The sequence below is a fragment of the Haliotis rubra genome, unplaced genomic scaffold, assembly GCF_003918875.1.
Source record: "Haliotis rubra isolate DU_JTF1 unplaced genomic scaffold, ASM391887v1 Scf321, whole genome shotgun sequence".
In the NCBI taxonomy this organism is placed as follows: Eukaryota; Metazoa; Mollusca; class Gastropoda; order Lepetellida; family Haliotidae; genus Haliotis; species Haliotis rubra.
Genome location: NW_025766993.1, coordinates 1,177,584 through 1,194,261, shown reverse-complemented (window position 1 = coordinate 1,194,261; position 16,678 = coordinate 1,177,584). Strand labels below are relative to the sequence as shown.

Genomic DNA, 16,678 nt, shown 5'->3' with positions numbered 1-16,678 from the left:
TCCAACTTGAAGTTGTAAATACAGAACATTTAACATTCACAGTGCACATACCGAACATTCCACCTCCATGTCGTACATACAGAACATTCCACCTCCATCCATACAGAACATCCACCTCCATACATATACAGAACATTCCCACCTCCATGTCGTACATACAGAACATTCCACCTCCATGTCGTACATACAGAACATTCCACCTCCATGTCGTACATACAGAACATTCCACCTCCATGTCGTACATACAGAACATTCCACCTCCATGTCGTACATACAGAACATTCCACCTCCATGTAAGTACCATGTCGTACATACAGAACATTCCACCTCCATGTCGTAAATACAGAACATTCCACCTCCATGTCGTACATACAGAACATTCCACCTCCATGTCGTACATACAGAACATTCCACCTCCATGTCGTACATACAGAACATTCCACCTCCATGTCGTACATACAGAACATTCCACCTCCATGTCGAACATTCCATACAGAACAACATTCCACCTCCATGTCGTACATACAGAACATTCCACCTCCATGTCGTACTTCATGTCGTACATACAGAACATTCCACCTCCATGTCGTACATACAGAACATTCCACCTCCATGTCGTAAATACAGAACATTCCACCTCCATGTCGTACATACAGATCATTTTCTGTGTTTCAAATGAATCATTTACTTAATAGGATTACAGACAGCCAGGTGATGCAGGGGCTCTTGGACGTCCCATTAACTGCAGCTACTGAAGTCTCCCAATCCTCAGTCTTCTTCTTCCCTGGCATCCCAACATGGCCGTTGTCAAAACCAACAAGCCCAGACACACTTGGTTGTGCATATTTTATTGAAAAAGATGTCAACAATTGTAAATATGTCTCACATGAAGAGATGATGGAGGGGAAATTGTTATCAAGTGTTATCACTTCAATACTTGGCCATTATAGTCAGAAGAAGAAAATGTACAGAACTGATGGAATTTAATGGAATCCTTCAACCATAAGATGACATGGCATCACTTTAGTTGTGTATGACTAGACAACACAGGGAAGTGGGGGTACCAGTGTGGTCGGCAAATGTACATGTTGAGGATCAAACCTGCAGTCTGTGGTAGGCTAACACTGTCACCACTGAGCTATCATAGCAAAGGATGAGGCAGCTATTACAAAGTACTTCCTTAATCCAAGTCAAGGGATTTTTAAACTGCAGATTTTTGTCTTCAGGAGTCAATTTGGCAGGAGAATCGCACATAATTGGGGATTATGAGTAACTAGTACACAATTCATTATTAGTAATTTTACAACTTCATCACAGCAGATTGTCAGCCTACCAGAGAGATTGAGCTGGGTTTTATGCAGATTTCACAGTATTCCATAATGTTGCAGGGAAGACCAGAAATGGGCTTCACACACTGTACTGATGAGCGGATTGAAATGTGGACTTTGAAGTGATCAGTCTGAACTACTTTGTAAACAAGGGACTCATAATGTCATCAACACCCAGGGACGAGGACTCCCAGTTTAGGATCTTCCCGTGTACTCACACCAACCTTAACCTGAAGCCATTGTAGGGAACACAGCCATACAGCCATGATGTGCCTCAAAAGACGGGTGACATGCGCGTGTCTGGTGAGAAATAGCTTCACAAATATCGTTTGCATAAACATGGCCTGCAATGTTACTTTGCTAGAACCAAACAAACTAGTGGTCGATGATGTGAGCAACTGTATGTACAATAAATGCATATCAATTATGCGAAGCAAATTAACAGTCTTTTGTGGTGGTCCACATCCACATGCTATATTTATTCATGCCTAGCTGCCATTGTAACCTTCTAATACCCATTTTGGTCACTTCAAACAGGCATAAAGTAATGGAGAAACAGTCATGAATTCATCAAAATGCTCAGATATGCAGGAATATCACAAGGTTCTTTGGTCAGATATATTTCTTCTGTCTATCAATAAATACTTAATGGTATGGGAATGTTTCACTGATGTATTCAAGGCTGGATGAGATTGAGTTCTTCATTAATCAACATCCTGGCGTTGTACTTCCTCGGCTGGAATCTCGGTCTGGACTGGCTTCAACATGGATTCAGTACTCTGCATCCTGCAACAATGGTAGAGTACGTTTGGGTGTTTAAGGATATGTTTTTAACATCACAATTATGAAAATATTGTAGCCATATCGCTGCGGCTTGTAAATCCATGCTTCAAAATGGATTCTGTTCTCTGCATCCTGCAACAATGGTAGAGTATGTTTGTGTGTTTAAGGATAAGTTTTTAACATCAAACTTAGCGAAATATTGCCGCAATATCACATCGGTTATTAAATTGATCCTCTGAATACTGCATCAATAGTAAAGTATGTTTTGGTGTTTAAGGATAAGTTTTTATTTGACATCAAAATATTGCTGTCACATCTCTTCAGCCTGTATCCAGGTTTAATGACTTGATAGCATGTGCCATGGTGCATGTTACTGGTAAAAGGATGCCTGTCTGTGAGGTACACCTAGAGACTTGGGCCTAGAGCTGGGCAGGTAGTCTGGGATAGGAGTGACACTCACCCAGAAAACTTGAACATCTTTTCACAAAGAAATATATTAAATTTTCATGACTCCCAAATATTGGAAATGACTCCCAAAATAAATATTGTGAGTTATCATGACTCCATTTTTAAAAGTCTGTGTAAAACCCTGGGGCCCCTAAAATTATAGGCATGAGTCCCATGGACCCTCAAATACAGGACTCCAGGTAAATCCCTGTGCTACCATCACAGTAACACAAGCAGAAAGAAAATAAAACTGGAAGTATAAAGAGCTCATACTGAACTCACATACACAACACAATACAGGTACTCACAGGTGTTCAATCCTCTGTGCCTGGTTGTGTGTTGGTGTGTCCACATACTTGAGGCCAACACCCGACACACCTTTAGTGGGGGTGCTGGAGCTGTGAGGCTCTGGGTCGGGGATCAGGGTAAACATCTCATCCTGACCCCCCTTGTTGCTTGGCAACTCCACCATCCCTGGTTTCCTGATTGGTGACACCCTGTCCAGGTCATCCTCAGCCGAATGGGATCGGATTTTAGCTTCTGCCTCTCGCGCCATTTTACGAACTTTAGATTCTATGAAGGACAGAACTTTACACATTAATTTACATAAGATTTTTAATGCAGTCGTGTTGCCACATGTATCTGCAAACATAACAGCCATTGATATGCTATTATGTATGTTGCACTGTGGTCTTCAATATTGTACCATGGATAACTATCTGTAGGTAAACTGAGTTACGTAACAAACCAGTGGTTGATAGTGTAAGCATTAATTTATTGTCTGGGATAGCATGATACCATTACTACTGAAGGTACAAAATGAAATTTCACCAGTACTAAGAACAGCCACTGTTACTGAAGGAATGGGCTGAAAATTTATTAGGTATTGCTCAAACAGCTGCTACTATTAATGTAGAACTAAAAGAGAATTTATTAAGTATTGTTCAAACAGCTGATATTATTAATGTAGAACTAAAAGGAGAATTTATTAAGTATTGTTCAAACAGCTGCTACTGTAATGTAGAACTAAAAGAGAATTTATTAAGTATTGCTCAAACAGCTGCTACTATTAATGTAGAACTAAAAGAGAATTTATTAAGTATTGTTCAAACAGCTGCTACTGTAATGTAGAACTGAGAATTTATTAAGTATTGCTCAAACAGCTGCTACTATTAATGTAGAACTAAAAGAGAATTTATTAAGTATTGTTCAAACAGCTGCCACTGTACTGTAGAACTGAGAATTTATTAAGTATTGTTCAAACAGCTGCTACTGTACTGTAGAACTGAGAATTTATTAAGTATTGCTCAAACAGCTTCTACTATTAATGTAGAACTAAAAGGAGAATCTATTAAGTATTGTTCAAACAGCTGCTACTGTACTGTAGAACTAACTGAGAATTTATTCAGTACTACTAACACAGCTGCTATCTTAGTACTAGTACTGTCTACTACTGAGACAGCCACTTCCACAAAAGTAATCACTACATTCTCTCTTCCTTTATAAGAATGCTGCATACCTCCATTCACAAATGACTCAATGGTGACAAAGGCACCAGTTTTTCCAGCAGACACTGGGGTGACTGGTGACGAGTTGACAGGTGGCGACTGCATCTTTAACCTTGTCAGTATCTGGAATCTGCAGTATCAGAATAGGACAATCAAAGCATTTTACAGTTAAACCCACCTATAACTACAGGGGTTATTGATACAATTGGTTTCTGGAACGTCGTGATTTTTCATGCTATGATACAAAACAAGATTGTTTTTTTCTTCTGCATCTATACAAGACAATACACTGGCTCAAATAAATTACTTCAATGAACCCCCTGAAGATCCGAGTTAGAACTGATCTTCAGTAACCCATGCTTGTCGTAAGGGGCAACTAACGGGATGGGGTGGTCAGGCTCGCTGACTTGGTTGACACATGTCATCGGTTACCAATTGCATAGATTGATGCTCATGCTGTTTATCACTGGATTGTCTGGTCCAGACTCAATTATTTACAGACCGCCACCATATAGCTCGAATTTTGTCCAGTGTGTCGTAAAACTAAACTCACTCACTTCAATGACCAACGGTTTTTTTATTAGATGTGTGGCACTTTGTGTTTCAATTTCACGACTAAACATAGCAGCTATGAACATGATTCTATGGGTAGCTTTCCTTTAAAACTTTCTCTGAAATATCTGTCGTCAAGCCGTTTCAGTACAATCTTAAATAACTATGTGTCTCAAAATCAGTGTGATATGACCTATGTATTGTGATATGCATAGCATTGTGACCTTCGGGCACTGTTTCACCAGTACACCAAATACTGATCAGATATATTAAATTAAAATTGTACCCAGCTTACTCAAACTCAATTGGGTATTTTGCCATAATTGTAAAAATATAATAAAATTTAAATGTTGGTTTACGTATTTGTTATTTATATTGATCAGTAAAATGAGAAACGATAAGAAAGACTGCAAGTTGCCAAGTTCATGTCCTGAAATAGAAGCTCTCAGTATACCTCAGTTATTTCATCTATCCACCAGTACACAAGGTAAGATTTGACATTTTTGTGTGTACGCATGTAAGATCAAATTTATTGAGTATTTTAAAAAATTCAAGCGTACTTGTACGCAATAGACTTAATAGGAATTGAGTTTTCACATTAATATTTGCATAATTTACGCAGATACGCAGCTTATCTGTACCTCTGCTATTGTTATGAAAGTTACAGGACACTGCATGACTCCTTTTTTTTAAAAAAAGCTAATTCTACAACCCATCATAATGAGAAACAAGACATGGTCATCAATATGCCCCGGCACAGTGTTCGGTTCCTATTTGGTTCCTGTTTGTTTACTTCATCAGTGCATTCATGTCCTGAAAACACATACCTAATTTGGTTTCTCTATCTATAACGGTTTCTGTGAAAATCTGTCCCCATTGGGAATACCATGCACCAAGTCAAGAAACCCATGACATGGGCCATAACTCTGTAACAAATCGGATGGACGGAGCTCAAACCAATATCCCCATCCCACTTCCTGGCGGGGGATAACAAAACCCGGATGCATTGTGTATTACAAAACACAAATTCAACAAGGTAAAGTGAATGAGTAAGCAATGCTTTCTGTTGCTTTTAGCAATATTCCAGCAATACCAGAGATGGTAATGGGCTTCACACATCGAACATGTGCAGATTCAAACCTGGGCACTTTGCATGAACACAAAGAGGTGAGGTGAAATTGGGTTTGACGTTGTGCTTTAGAATATTTCACTCATATGACGACGTGCATGTGTGTGTAAGTGTATGTGTGGCTGCTTGTACTAGCCCAGACTTAAGCTGGTTTTATAGTGCTAGCCCACTGAGATACCATGCTGCAGTGAAGCATGAATACCCCACTCAGACTGACTGACTGAGTTTGGTTTTACGCCGCTTTTAGCAATATTCCAGCAACAACACGGCGGGGGACACTAGAAATGGGCTGGTTTGTACCCATGTGGGGATTCGCCCACTTCGATGAGATAGCCAACGCTTTAACTATTAGGCTACCCCACCGACCTACCCCACTCAGACACATTATATTGACTCCGAGCCGACAAGTCCTTGTTGTACCCATTAATGCCGAACGCCAGGCAGGGACCAACAAGTACCATATTTTAACGTCTTTTGGTATGACGCGGTCGGAGATCGAACCCACGACCTTCCGCTCTCCGGGCGGACGCTCTCACCACTACACCACGGAGGCGGTCATGAACACAAAGAGAACAGAATGAACACATTGTGACATAAACCACAAGGCAATCGCACCACCTACATAAAAAAGACAAAGTACTTAACCCTTGTAAAGTATGTTATACTTGGAATACACATTCTCAGTACCTATACTTTTGTACCCATCTGGCTTCCACAAAATGAAAGTCTGAAGAGTAAATTTGTGTGGGCTGGCCAGGTTTGCCTCACTCTAAGACCACTTTCTAAACGGCATTGAGTATACTTCACCTTTGACTCCAAGATGAGCATCCTATTCTCCAGGAGTTTGAGTCTGGCGTCCACAGTATTCCAGCGGTTCATGTCCAGCGCCGGCTCCTGGCTGACGGGAACAGACTTCTGTAGATCAAACATAGCCTCCATCTGGCCAACACGACTGTCAACAGCTTCCAACATCTGAAGAACAGAGATGACAGTAACACATTGTGAACTTTAACATTCATGGTTTGTGCAGAATTTATGTCACAAAATCAAGAAGTTCAAGGTTTACTTCCAGAGATTTCAAGGCTATGAAAATTACACATCATATACTGGGTAGGTTTCCCTTCCAATTTGTTACAGAGTCACACAGTCTCCTCTTGCAGAAGCAGCCTCTTACTGGAGGGGAGATAACTTTATAGTTTTTAATGAAAAAATAGAGTTTATACAAATTATTTTCTTCAGCAGCTTATGTTTTATCAGTAGAAATGATATGTTTGTTTTAGGTAATTTCTCTTAACATACATCACTTTTGTACACACTAAGACATACTTTCAGAATCTTTTATATTGATGTTTAGTTGTATTGTTAGCTGTTATACATATGTGATCCCGATATTTACTTTCAACTTACCGACATGATGCTGTTAATTTTCTCATTAAGTTCTTGAAAACAGAGAACTGCTGCATTGGTACTGATCCCATCTCTGGTTTCCCCATTGACAGCTGCTACAGGCTCAGACTGGGGCGTGTTGGGTGAAGCAGATGCCACTTCAATGGGTGATTCATTTCCTGGACCAACAGAGCGGTATTTGGCTCTTTAAAATTGATTAGGAAATATGAGCTACTAGACTGTTCACCTGAATTTGGGACATATGCAACATCATAAATCAAAGTCTATGATGTTGAAAATGTAAATGAGAAAAAAATGAACTCACCATTATTTCATCCTGAAATCACTTGTTAAAATATCATGTCTATCGTGCAAATATGACTCCAAACAGTCAGATGGCTTGCATAATTCACTAGGGTGTATTATCAAAAGACATTCTGACTGTTTTTTCTTTCCTGTATCTGAGCTGTTCAAATTTTTGGTGTGGGAGTGAATGCATGCCCTTTTTACATGACTTGCATCTAGAGTGTGAATCACCAGTGTTGTGATCACACTTTTCTCAGCCTTTCATCTTGTCTCCCAGATCATATGAGTGACATTTCGTTTTACAGTGAGAATTAACCATCACAACTGTCTAAATGTGATGTACAAATCTGGACTAGTTCACATCTGGCACACAGTTTATACACCAGGCCCCGATTTCTCGAAACAAACTTAAGTTTTTACTCAAATTTCAAACTGAGTTTGACATTTTGAAACAGCTGAATTTTTAACAAGACTGCATTTTTTAATTAAAATATCCCAAACAACTTAAGTAATCTATCCACCAATGTCAAATTGTCTACTAAGTTTGAGTTTAATATTGATTTCAGTTTATTTTGGGAAATGCATTTTCCTGTGTTTTCTCAAATTTGAGTAAAAACTCTGACTTAAATCAAAACTCAGACTTAAGTTTGTTTCGAGAAATCGGGGCCTGAACATTTCTGAGCACCAGGGCATCTGCACCCAAACTGTAGTTCAAGGAATGTCTGCATACTCTGTGAGCTTTCTGTGACATTTTTCAAGGAATGTCTGTGTTCCACATGAACTTTCTTCAACCAAAGGGGCTGTGGGTTAGCCTAGTGGTTAAAGTGCATGATTGTCATGTCGAAGACCTGGGTTTGTTTCCCCTTTGGGTACAATGTGTGAAGCTCATTTCTGGTGTCCCTCGCTGTGATGTTGCTGGAATATTGCTAAAAGCAGTGTTAAACCATACTCACTCACTTCAGCCAAAAGCAAGTCAATAGTGGAATTTCCGACAAAACTCACTCTGCACAGGGTTTACAACCTTCTATGAAAGTGTCATCAAATCTTCACACACACAGAGGTATATAATCAGTGAAAGATATGACTTAAATTATGTGATATTATTGTTTTTAACTACCTGCATAGTTGTATCTTTCTCTTACCTTGAACCTTGGGCATGTTAACCACCTCTACAGCACGTGGTTTGACACGGGCAATACTCGGGGTATACGAGGAAAACACAGCGTCACATGACTGGTTGGGGTCAATGACCTCCTTCACAACCCTGGGTTTGCCTGGTCCAGGAAGGGACGACCGGACAGAAGAAGATCTGTACTTGCTCAGTTCTATATGAGACACTGCTGACGCTGATCTGTTGAGATTTGACTTCTTGGCAGCTGCATTGTGGGTACTGACTGCACGGGGTGGCGGCATGCTGGCTGACGATTCTGGAGAAGTAATGATTTATAAAAGATGATCGAAAGCGAAAGGTAAGACTTAAAAGTTCTGATTTTGACATGGTTTGAGTTATGACATAAACAAAGCCTGCTTTAATGGACCTCTGTGTATTATAGTATTGAGCCATTTCAAATGCCCAAAACCATGGTAATCTGTTTAGGGAACATCTTGAACTCACTTGCACTTAAAAGCTCAGATATTTATGTGGTTTGAGTTTTAGTTTTCATGATATAACAAAGACTACAAAATATACCAGTAATGAGCTTTGCAGTTGATGGACTCCTATGTGTTATAGTATTGAGCCATTTCCGAAGTCCAAAATCTTGGTAATCTGTTAAAGCAACAGAGCAACAACATCTTAAACTCACTTGCAGCATCTTTCTTTGTCGCTGTGGTTGCTGTAGTCGTTGTGGTCCCTGTTGCAGCAGATTTGGGCCGAATCTGGAACCAATGCAGCAACTGAGGCTATTCACAAAGTTTGCAAAAGACATGTGGAAAACAAATAATCTGTATGTTACATTGAATTACTTCTTTATCAATCTGGGTGTTATTGAAAGTCTTAGATGCTAAGGAGTTGTGTCCTAATTAAGCCTTCTTAAAAACCATAACATTTCTTTACTAAAGAGGATGTAAGACAGATGATGCATCTTTGTAATGGACAACAAAGATCAGCTACTCATGGTGATGGTGAACTCAAATGAAGTTGTACTCAAAACTTAAATTAAAACACACATCACTTTCACTGGACATCACTAAGCAGGAAAAGGAGTTACTTCCCTTCTCAGGTTCACACGTTTTGCTATTACAGCTATCCAGAGACAAGGTCCATTAGAACCGACAGTTTATTTCCTTCTTCTCATTTCTATATCACTTTTGGACACAATCTATGATTGTATAATCCGAGAATCCATTTGTGTAGTGTACTGTAAGAAGTCACAGGTCACACTGGCTAAAAACAAGTATGGCTTCCATATGATTAGCCTAACAATTGCCAGGTTTATTACATGAAGTGGAAAAGTTGCAGAGCTGGAAAAAATGATACTCCAAAATCAAAAGAAAAATCACAAGGACAAAAGATTCCTGAATATGAAAGAAAACCTTTTTGAGTCAGTTTGGACAAGTGGATTTCACACTACTGAACCCATCTTAGTTTCTTGACACATCAAAGGGACACAACTCCGCACACACTATTTAGACAGCTGGCCACCCATGCTCTGAAGCCCAAGACTCACCCGTCCAGAAGGGGGCCTGGCAATGTTGTCCATGGAAGAGTTGAGCTTGAAGGCGGAGGAGGATTTACTGGAATATGATGCTGCGACAGTGCTTCTGAACTCTCTGGAGAATTTCTGTAACCATAATGATCTTCCTCTCTGCAAACTGGGTAGAGAAAAACTGTTCCTTCGTTACCAAGGGTTTGTAGGAGAACATATCCCGCAGAATCTGAAGGAGAAAACATTTCGAAGATTAACAATTGAAATTTCCATAAAGTTACACAAAAACATAAGAAAATGAGAAGGCACCTAACCACGATAACATTAAAGCCTAAAAATATACAAACTGTCATGGATGATTCCATAAGCTATAATCCTATGACAACAAAATGGAATGCAGATGTCAGACTGACTGACTGAGTCTAGAAAGCAAATTCAAATATCAATGCTATAGCAGAAATGGTTTCACTGTTGTACCCATGTGATATTCAGAACCCTATGCAGAAATTATCACACACAGATGTCTAGAAAAGAAACAAACAGCTTGAAATTGTTTACATATTAAACGCTATATAGCTTGAAATAACAACTAAACATATAGTTTTATATAATGCAGTAATCCTGCATTGTGGGTGATATTTTCACAAAAAAATACTCCATCATATTTTTAGTAAGACATTTATTGTTTTATCAGTCAGATTCAAGCAACTGCTACAGGAAATGTTTGTTTTTACATAATGCATAATTTTCTTGTGGTCAGTATCTTGCCAACTAAAGCTTACACTCATGCAGGATGCAATGGTATACATGTAGTGAGCCATCATGAACCTCAGTGTTAATTGGCTAGCCGCTAGTTGAAACCCTGTTCAACCAATCAGATTGCTCCACACACTCCCATGTGTTGTCCAGAGTATTTGGAAGGATGTATACACATCCGCACAGGGGTGAAGGGGTAGCCTAGCGGTTAAAGTGTTCACTCGTCACGCTCAAGCCCATTTCTGTTGCATGCCCCAGAGTGATATTGCTAACACTCACATCTGCACTTTGTGGTTTTCATGTGCAGAGGTGCTAACACAAAGTAATCAATCTGATATCACCTAACCTTGTAAATAGAATCTATGAATGTTGTATCAGACTTGGCAAAGAGTACAATATCCTTAGCAGCAATATCTTCGGCCAGTTTGGTGCTGTAGCTTGTGAAGCCATGATGAAGGATCGGCATGAAGGCCTTGGCATCACCTTGAGTCAACCTGCCAAGACAATACAAAAACCAAAAACAATCAGTGATTCAGGAGTGCTCTTATATAGTTTATCATACATATTTCTGAAATTTATGAGAATGAGATTTGGATAACTGGGCATTGTGGGTTTTAACTAAAGCAAAATAGAAAGTGAAAAGTGACTGCTTGTTCACACATGTCCTGCATATCTCCTTATTTATGTTAGCCTAAACTAACCTCTGGTGGTTCTAGCAATCTAAAAGTCACCTGCCTTTCATTCACATGTGTAATAATATTCAGGTACACATGCTGAAAAGGCTACATTGTGTCGTTATGCAGCAACATACTACTGGGCTTTTGAAATTATTCATGTGTATTTGTAATCAAGAAATCCAAATGAATTAGGTTATAGTGGCTTATCCAGCATATTTTCTACAAATACAAGGCTTAATTAGATCTCTGGAGAGTCATGACGTCATAGACTGAAAGTTTTGAGGATCTAATTTGGTCATAAGTAAATTCCTATCTTCATCTCGAAAAACAAATCTCACAAAATATTTATGAGCAAACATAAGACAAAATACTGTGTTACACAAAATCAACACCAAAACCAGTGTACCTTCAATGGCTACCCTTACATTTTAATAGTTAGGGGAATGGGAGTCTGAACAACACTTGTTAAGGACAAACAATTTCATCAGTCAGTTTCAGTATAAAACATACTCTATATGGGACTTTTGTGTAGCTTTATATTACAATTTGTTATCATGATTAGAAGCCTATATTGGCATGGTCAAAGTAGACAGGTACCATGTTGCCACTTGTTAAACACATCAATTCTAAGTGCTTACATGTATGTGCATTAGAGTAGCTTAATTTTGAACTAGGTAGTGAGTTTAAAACAAAACTCTGAGAGACTCACCCCTTGATATCAACAGACTCTGGATATTTCATCAACTTGACCTCTGTCTGCAGCTTCCTCAGGTTATTTTTCAAATCTCCGGTTGACATCTTGAATATCTATATCTAAAACATATATATGTGATACTATAATCACATGTTTAGCATTGTTTATATCAGAGACCATATGGTCTTTGATGTCCAAGATATTTTTATGGATTAAACTTCTTTTTAATTTAATTTAAATTAAAAAGAAGTTTAATCATAAAATATCTTGAATCAAATGTACAACTTCTAAATACCACTGAAAGACATCATATGGTCTTTGTTTATATCTCAGTTCTAATATATATTCTCAGTAATTGTGTTTCTTCCTTCTTAACTTGTAACCACTAATAATTGTTACATAATGCATGTACATATCTCATCTCACTAAATAATTTCTCAGTGTTTGACAGTGTGGGGTTTATATGATGGAGAAATAAATATCATTGCTTTGATCTTAATGTTTTGATCGAAAACTGGACAAAACACACTAACTTGCTGTTTCAATAACTAATTACTACACCAGGACTAATATACTGACAGAAACGAATGCTACCTCACACAATGTTGACGAAATACACCTACATACATTCAAGTGAGTTTATTTCAACCGTTGATAACCCGCTCTGCCTCTTCAACCCTTCCGTCTCAATGTGTTCGTTCACGTTCGAATATGACGCGATTTCCCGCGAAAAGCGCCACCTGTAGTCATGTTTTGTTCGTTTCCGAGAATATAGTTGAGATGTGAAAGTGGCAGTGCGGCAAACCAGTCACGCTGAAATATACGAAAGGACGTGTTCGGATTCATTATCCAACGAGGGATATTATACACAACTCGACATTATCTACACAGTTATTCCAGATCTCGAAAAGGCTCGAGACTATAGATTACGGAAGCCCAGTAGGGCCACAAAATCATATCATATTATAATATCTTGAAACGTCAAGTTATTATCCATCGTATCCCAATGCATAGATCGATGCCCATGCTGTTGATCACTGGATTGTTTGGTCCAGACTCAGTTATATTACTTGGAATATTGCTGAGTGCTGCGTGAGACTAAAACTCATTCACTCACTCACTCAAGTTATTATCTGGCAACACTGTCTGCTCAGAACATGAACTGAAGCATAGCGAAGTAGATCTGTTGAATTCATCCTATCTTCAATTTTCATGATATTGTAAGATCATTTTCAACTAGATACATGTAGTTCGAATTGGTCATGTTGATTGTAGGCCTACAATGAGTGTACATAACAGATAAGCGGTATATCAGCATACGGTCTCTGGTACATCATTTTCAGGATAATTTTAAATCCAATGTGAGTTCTTATAATAACCAACTGTTGGAGGTAGAGGATTTAAAACTTTCAACTCGATCCAGTGGTCTCAAAATGTCCTTTAATCACAAGTTCCAAGCTTTTCTTATGACTCTTCAATCCACACAATCCACACAATGAAAGAATAACAGTAGCTACACACTAACTTGACAGTGGCTGGACAGTGAATAGACAGTGGCTGGACAGGTTGAAAAACCGTATGTCCTCTAAGCCCACAACACACAACCTCTATTAGAAACTTAAATACATGTCTAGCTTCCTTCTTCAGTATCTTAAAGCTCTCTGCCTCTTTCTCACACTCTTTCGTTTCACATGTGAATCTTAAATTCTTTGTCGGACACTTATCGTTGTTGATCAGGTCAGAACCCACAGGACCCCACAAAGACAATTAGTCTATAAGTCTTATATTATTAGTTATCACAGCTGTCACCAGTCCTGGGGATGTAGCCTCGGACATCTGCTGGCAGCAGGGGCTGGCAGATTCTTATGTCTCAACTAATATATAGACATACAGTTTACTAAGCACATGCAGACACACTCTCTCTCTCACAAACCCTAATGTTTGACTAGTTTCTTGAATTTTCACGCAGTCATTTTCACATATATTATCGATGGATTATATGTTTTCGGACGTCATACGTTTACTCTCGCTAATTACCATGATTACGGGTTTGTTTACGTCCTACGGACATTCGAAGTAGTCGGACTATGGTTTGTGTTTAAATAAAGTTGTCTTAAATGAGTTAGTGACATGTTTTAAATTTTACGTGCCATAAGGGACCGTTCATAAGTTATATGTGGGGGTGGGGGTTGGGGTGATGATGATTTTTATGGAGAAGCATGTACAATGTGAATGACACCCCCCCCCCCTTAAAATGTATGTACAAAGTAAGTGACACACACACACCCATAAACACACACACACACACACTGCATGTCATGTACAAAATCAATGACCCTCCCCCTTCCCATAATCTTTAAACATAACTTTTGGATATTGTTATATACACAATTGCTGTCAGTCAATGTGTACAAAATTGATCGTATCCCAATTGCGTTAATCGATGCTCATAATGTTGATCACCAGGTTGTCTAGTCCAGACTCAATTGTTTACAGACCGCCGCCATATAGCTGGAACATTGCTGAGTGCGGCGTTAAACATCAATTAAACAAACACACAGGACTGACGATTTATCCGATTCTTTTCGTAAGAATTGTCTGTTCTGTTGAGGAACAATTGTCTCTAATGGATGACCCTGTTTGTGTCGTTGCTTCAAATCAATAGCGTCGATAGTCGCTCACACTCTCAACCACTGGATTACCTTCCCCAGACCTGCTAATTGCATGTATTGTTGACTGTGGCGTAAATCAACAACTTGATATGGACTTCCGTGAAATATATTGTCAGTTATACTCACTGAGCATTCATTATACTTTCTGCTTGTCGTTGACTGAGGAGCGAACCTAACCTTAGCAACGTGACGTCATATCCACGCTTTCATTTAGTCTTGGAGGTCAAAGTTCGCTCAAGTTCACTTTCTATGGCATCCTCTTTATGTCCAGGGCTGCCGTTCCACTAACCGATCTTATCTAAGATCAATCTTAGCAAAGTTACGCCAATTTTACAATCGCCTTAGCTAAAAGTTACACCCGTTCCACTAACCGATCTTAGGCCGATCGTAGCCGGTCCCGATCTTACGATCCGATCCAAGCTTAGATCGAGACTCTTTCGTGCGAGAGAAAGAGGAATGCGAGGCACGCGTTATCTCCCTTTTGCATAGTCTAGCAAATGATAGAAAGTTGTTTACGAACCAACTGAGTGAGTGAGTGAGTTTAGATTTACGCCGCACTCCAGCAATAGTCAAGCTATATGGCGGCGGTCTGTAAATAATCTAGCTAAGATGCATAGCGTTCACTAACATGAGCGTTCATGTTAGTGAACGCTATGTATCTGCTTATAAATAATCGAGTCTGGACCAGACAATCCAGTGATCAACAGCATGCGCTGGGTATCAAGCATAATATAATAATAATAAATGCGTATTTATAGTGCGTCATTCCACATCCTTGGGCATGCTCAAAGCGCTGTGTACAGATAATTTACACGAGAATATTTACATCCGAGATTATAAAGTAATATACTGAGAACAGGTTTTAAGTCTGGGACTTTAAAATGTCAATTGTGTCAGAGCTTTTAATATGTGCCTGAACCTTGTCAATCAGAATAAACAAGGCGTGACGAGGCTGTAACGTATAGAGATCTGTCAGTGGTCTTGAATAACACGCGGCCTGCCTTTAGAATCCCCACCAAATATGCGCAGTGAAATCAAACATATTTGTATCTTTTGCTTCAGAACATTGTTCACTTCACGGCTGTCCCTATTCTTAACCATGACGTTGCAATATTGTTGTACAAATGTGTTACACCGACTCGCTCGGTTGTGTTCCCATGACGACAGTGGTCAGACTGGCCTGACATTTTGTAAGGCTTCAGTGCAGTGTTTGTTTACATCACAGAAATATACAAATTCATTTCATGGGGACTTTAGGGGACTCGCAATAAATGTCAAAATGGATTTTCTTCTATGACGTCAAACGACGACAGAGAGGTCATACACGTATAAATGATAAGGGGCATAACTCCGTTATGCGTAACACTAGGTCAATGTAACTCAGATCACTTGGAGAAAATTTGTTGTGGATACGGACGCTATATTTTCGTTATTTTATGTTCATGGTGAACCATACTATTCCAATTCAAAAGTTCCCCAATGTGAGCGGATACACTTTGGTAGTTTCACAATTTATAAGAAAAGATGTCAACGCATTACATGTGAAAGCACGTAATAGCGAGTTGAATGGCCCTATCCGATATATAAGTTAGTTCTTAGATTCCCATATTCTCCTGTTTGTGTAGATGTAATTTGACTTATTTTGCATCGTTATTAATAGAGTACTAGCCATATCTTCAAATGTAACGAAATTGCTGAAAATGATACAACATTTTAGTTGACGTCATTGCTTGTTTTATGCATTTTGCGACGTCGGAAAAGACGACATTGGTATGCTGATTAGTATATATCT

The 16,678-nt window shown here is 39.0% G+C and overlaps 1 protein-coding gene across 3 annotated transcripts; it reads right to left on the bottom strand.

Annotated features, from left to right (window-relative positions):
- Nucleotides 1-832: 832 nt before the first annotated feature.
- Nucleotides 833-13,114, bottom strand: LOC124283797. 3 transcript variants are annotated; one of them, XM_046719826.1, is made up of 11 exons: nt 12,842-13,114; nt 12,230-12,333; nt 11,190-11,337; nt 10,109-10,316; nt 9,245-9,317; nt 8,582-8,866; nt 7,155-7,312; nt 6,555-6,719; nt 4,078-4,196; nt 2,867-3,146; nt 833-2,114 (listed from the first exon to the last, which is right to left on the bottom strand). In XM_046719826.1, exons 4-9 carry the CDS (start codon nt 10,139-10,141, stop codon nt 4,095-4,097), a joined length of 816 nt encoding a protein of 271 aa, XP_046575782.1. In that variant the 5' UTR covers nt 10,142-10,316; nt 11,190-11,337; nt 12,230-12,333; nt 12,842-13,114; the 3' UTR covers nt 833-2,114; nt 2,867-3,146; nt 4,078-4,094. The 3 variants fall into 3 exon arrangements, with proteins under 3 accessions (XP_046575782.1, XP_046575781.1, XP_046575780.1); XM_046719825.1 differs by having other exon boundaries at nt 2,867-3,131; nt 12,838-13,110; XM_046719824.1 differs by having other exon boundaries at nt 2,867-3,131; nt 12,842-13,110.
- Nucleotides 13,115-16,678: the final 3,564 nt, after the last annotated feature.

What these genes read in the sequence shown, in the direction of transcription:
- LOC124283797 (XM_046719826.1), bottom strand. Translation starts at nt 10,141, where the DNA reads ATGGACAACATTGCCAGGCCCCCTTCTGGACGG. An exon ending in AAATTAACAGCATCATGTCG is followed by an intron (nt 6,720 to 7,154) that starts GTAAGTTGAAAG and finishes TCTGTTCTTCAG; the next exon opens with ATGTTGGAAGCTGTTGACAG. An exon ending in TGCTCATCTTGGAGTCAAAG is followed by an intron (nt 4,197 to 6,554) that starts GTGAAGTATACT and finishes CTGATACTGCAG; the next exon opens with ATTCCAGATACTGACAAGGT.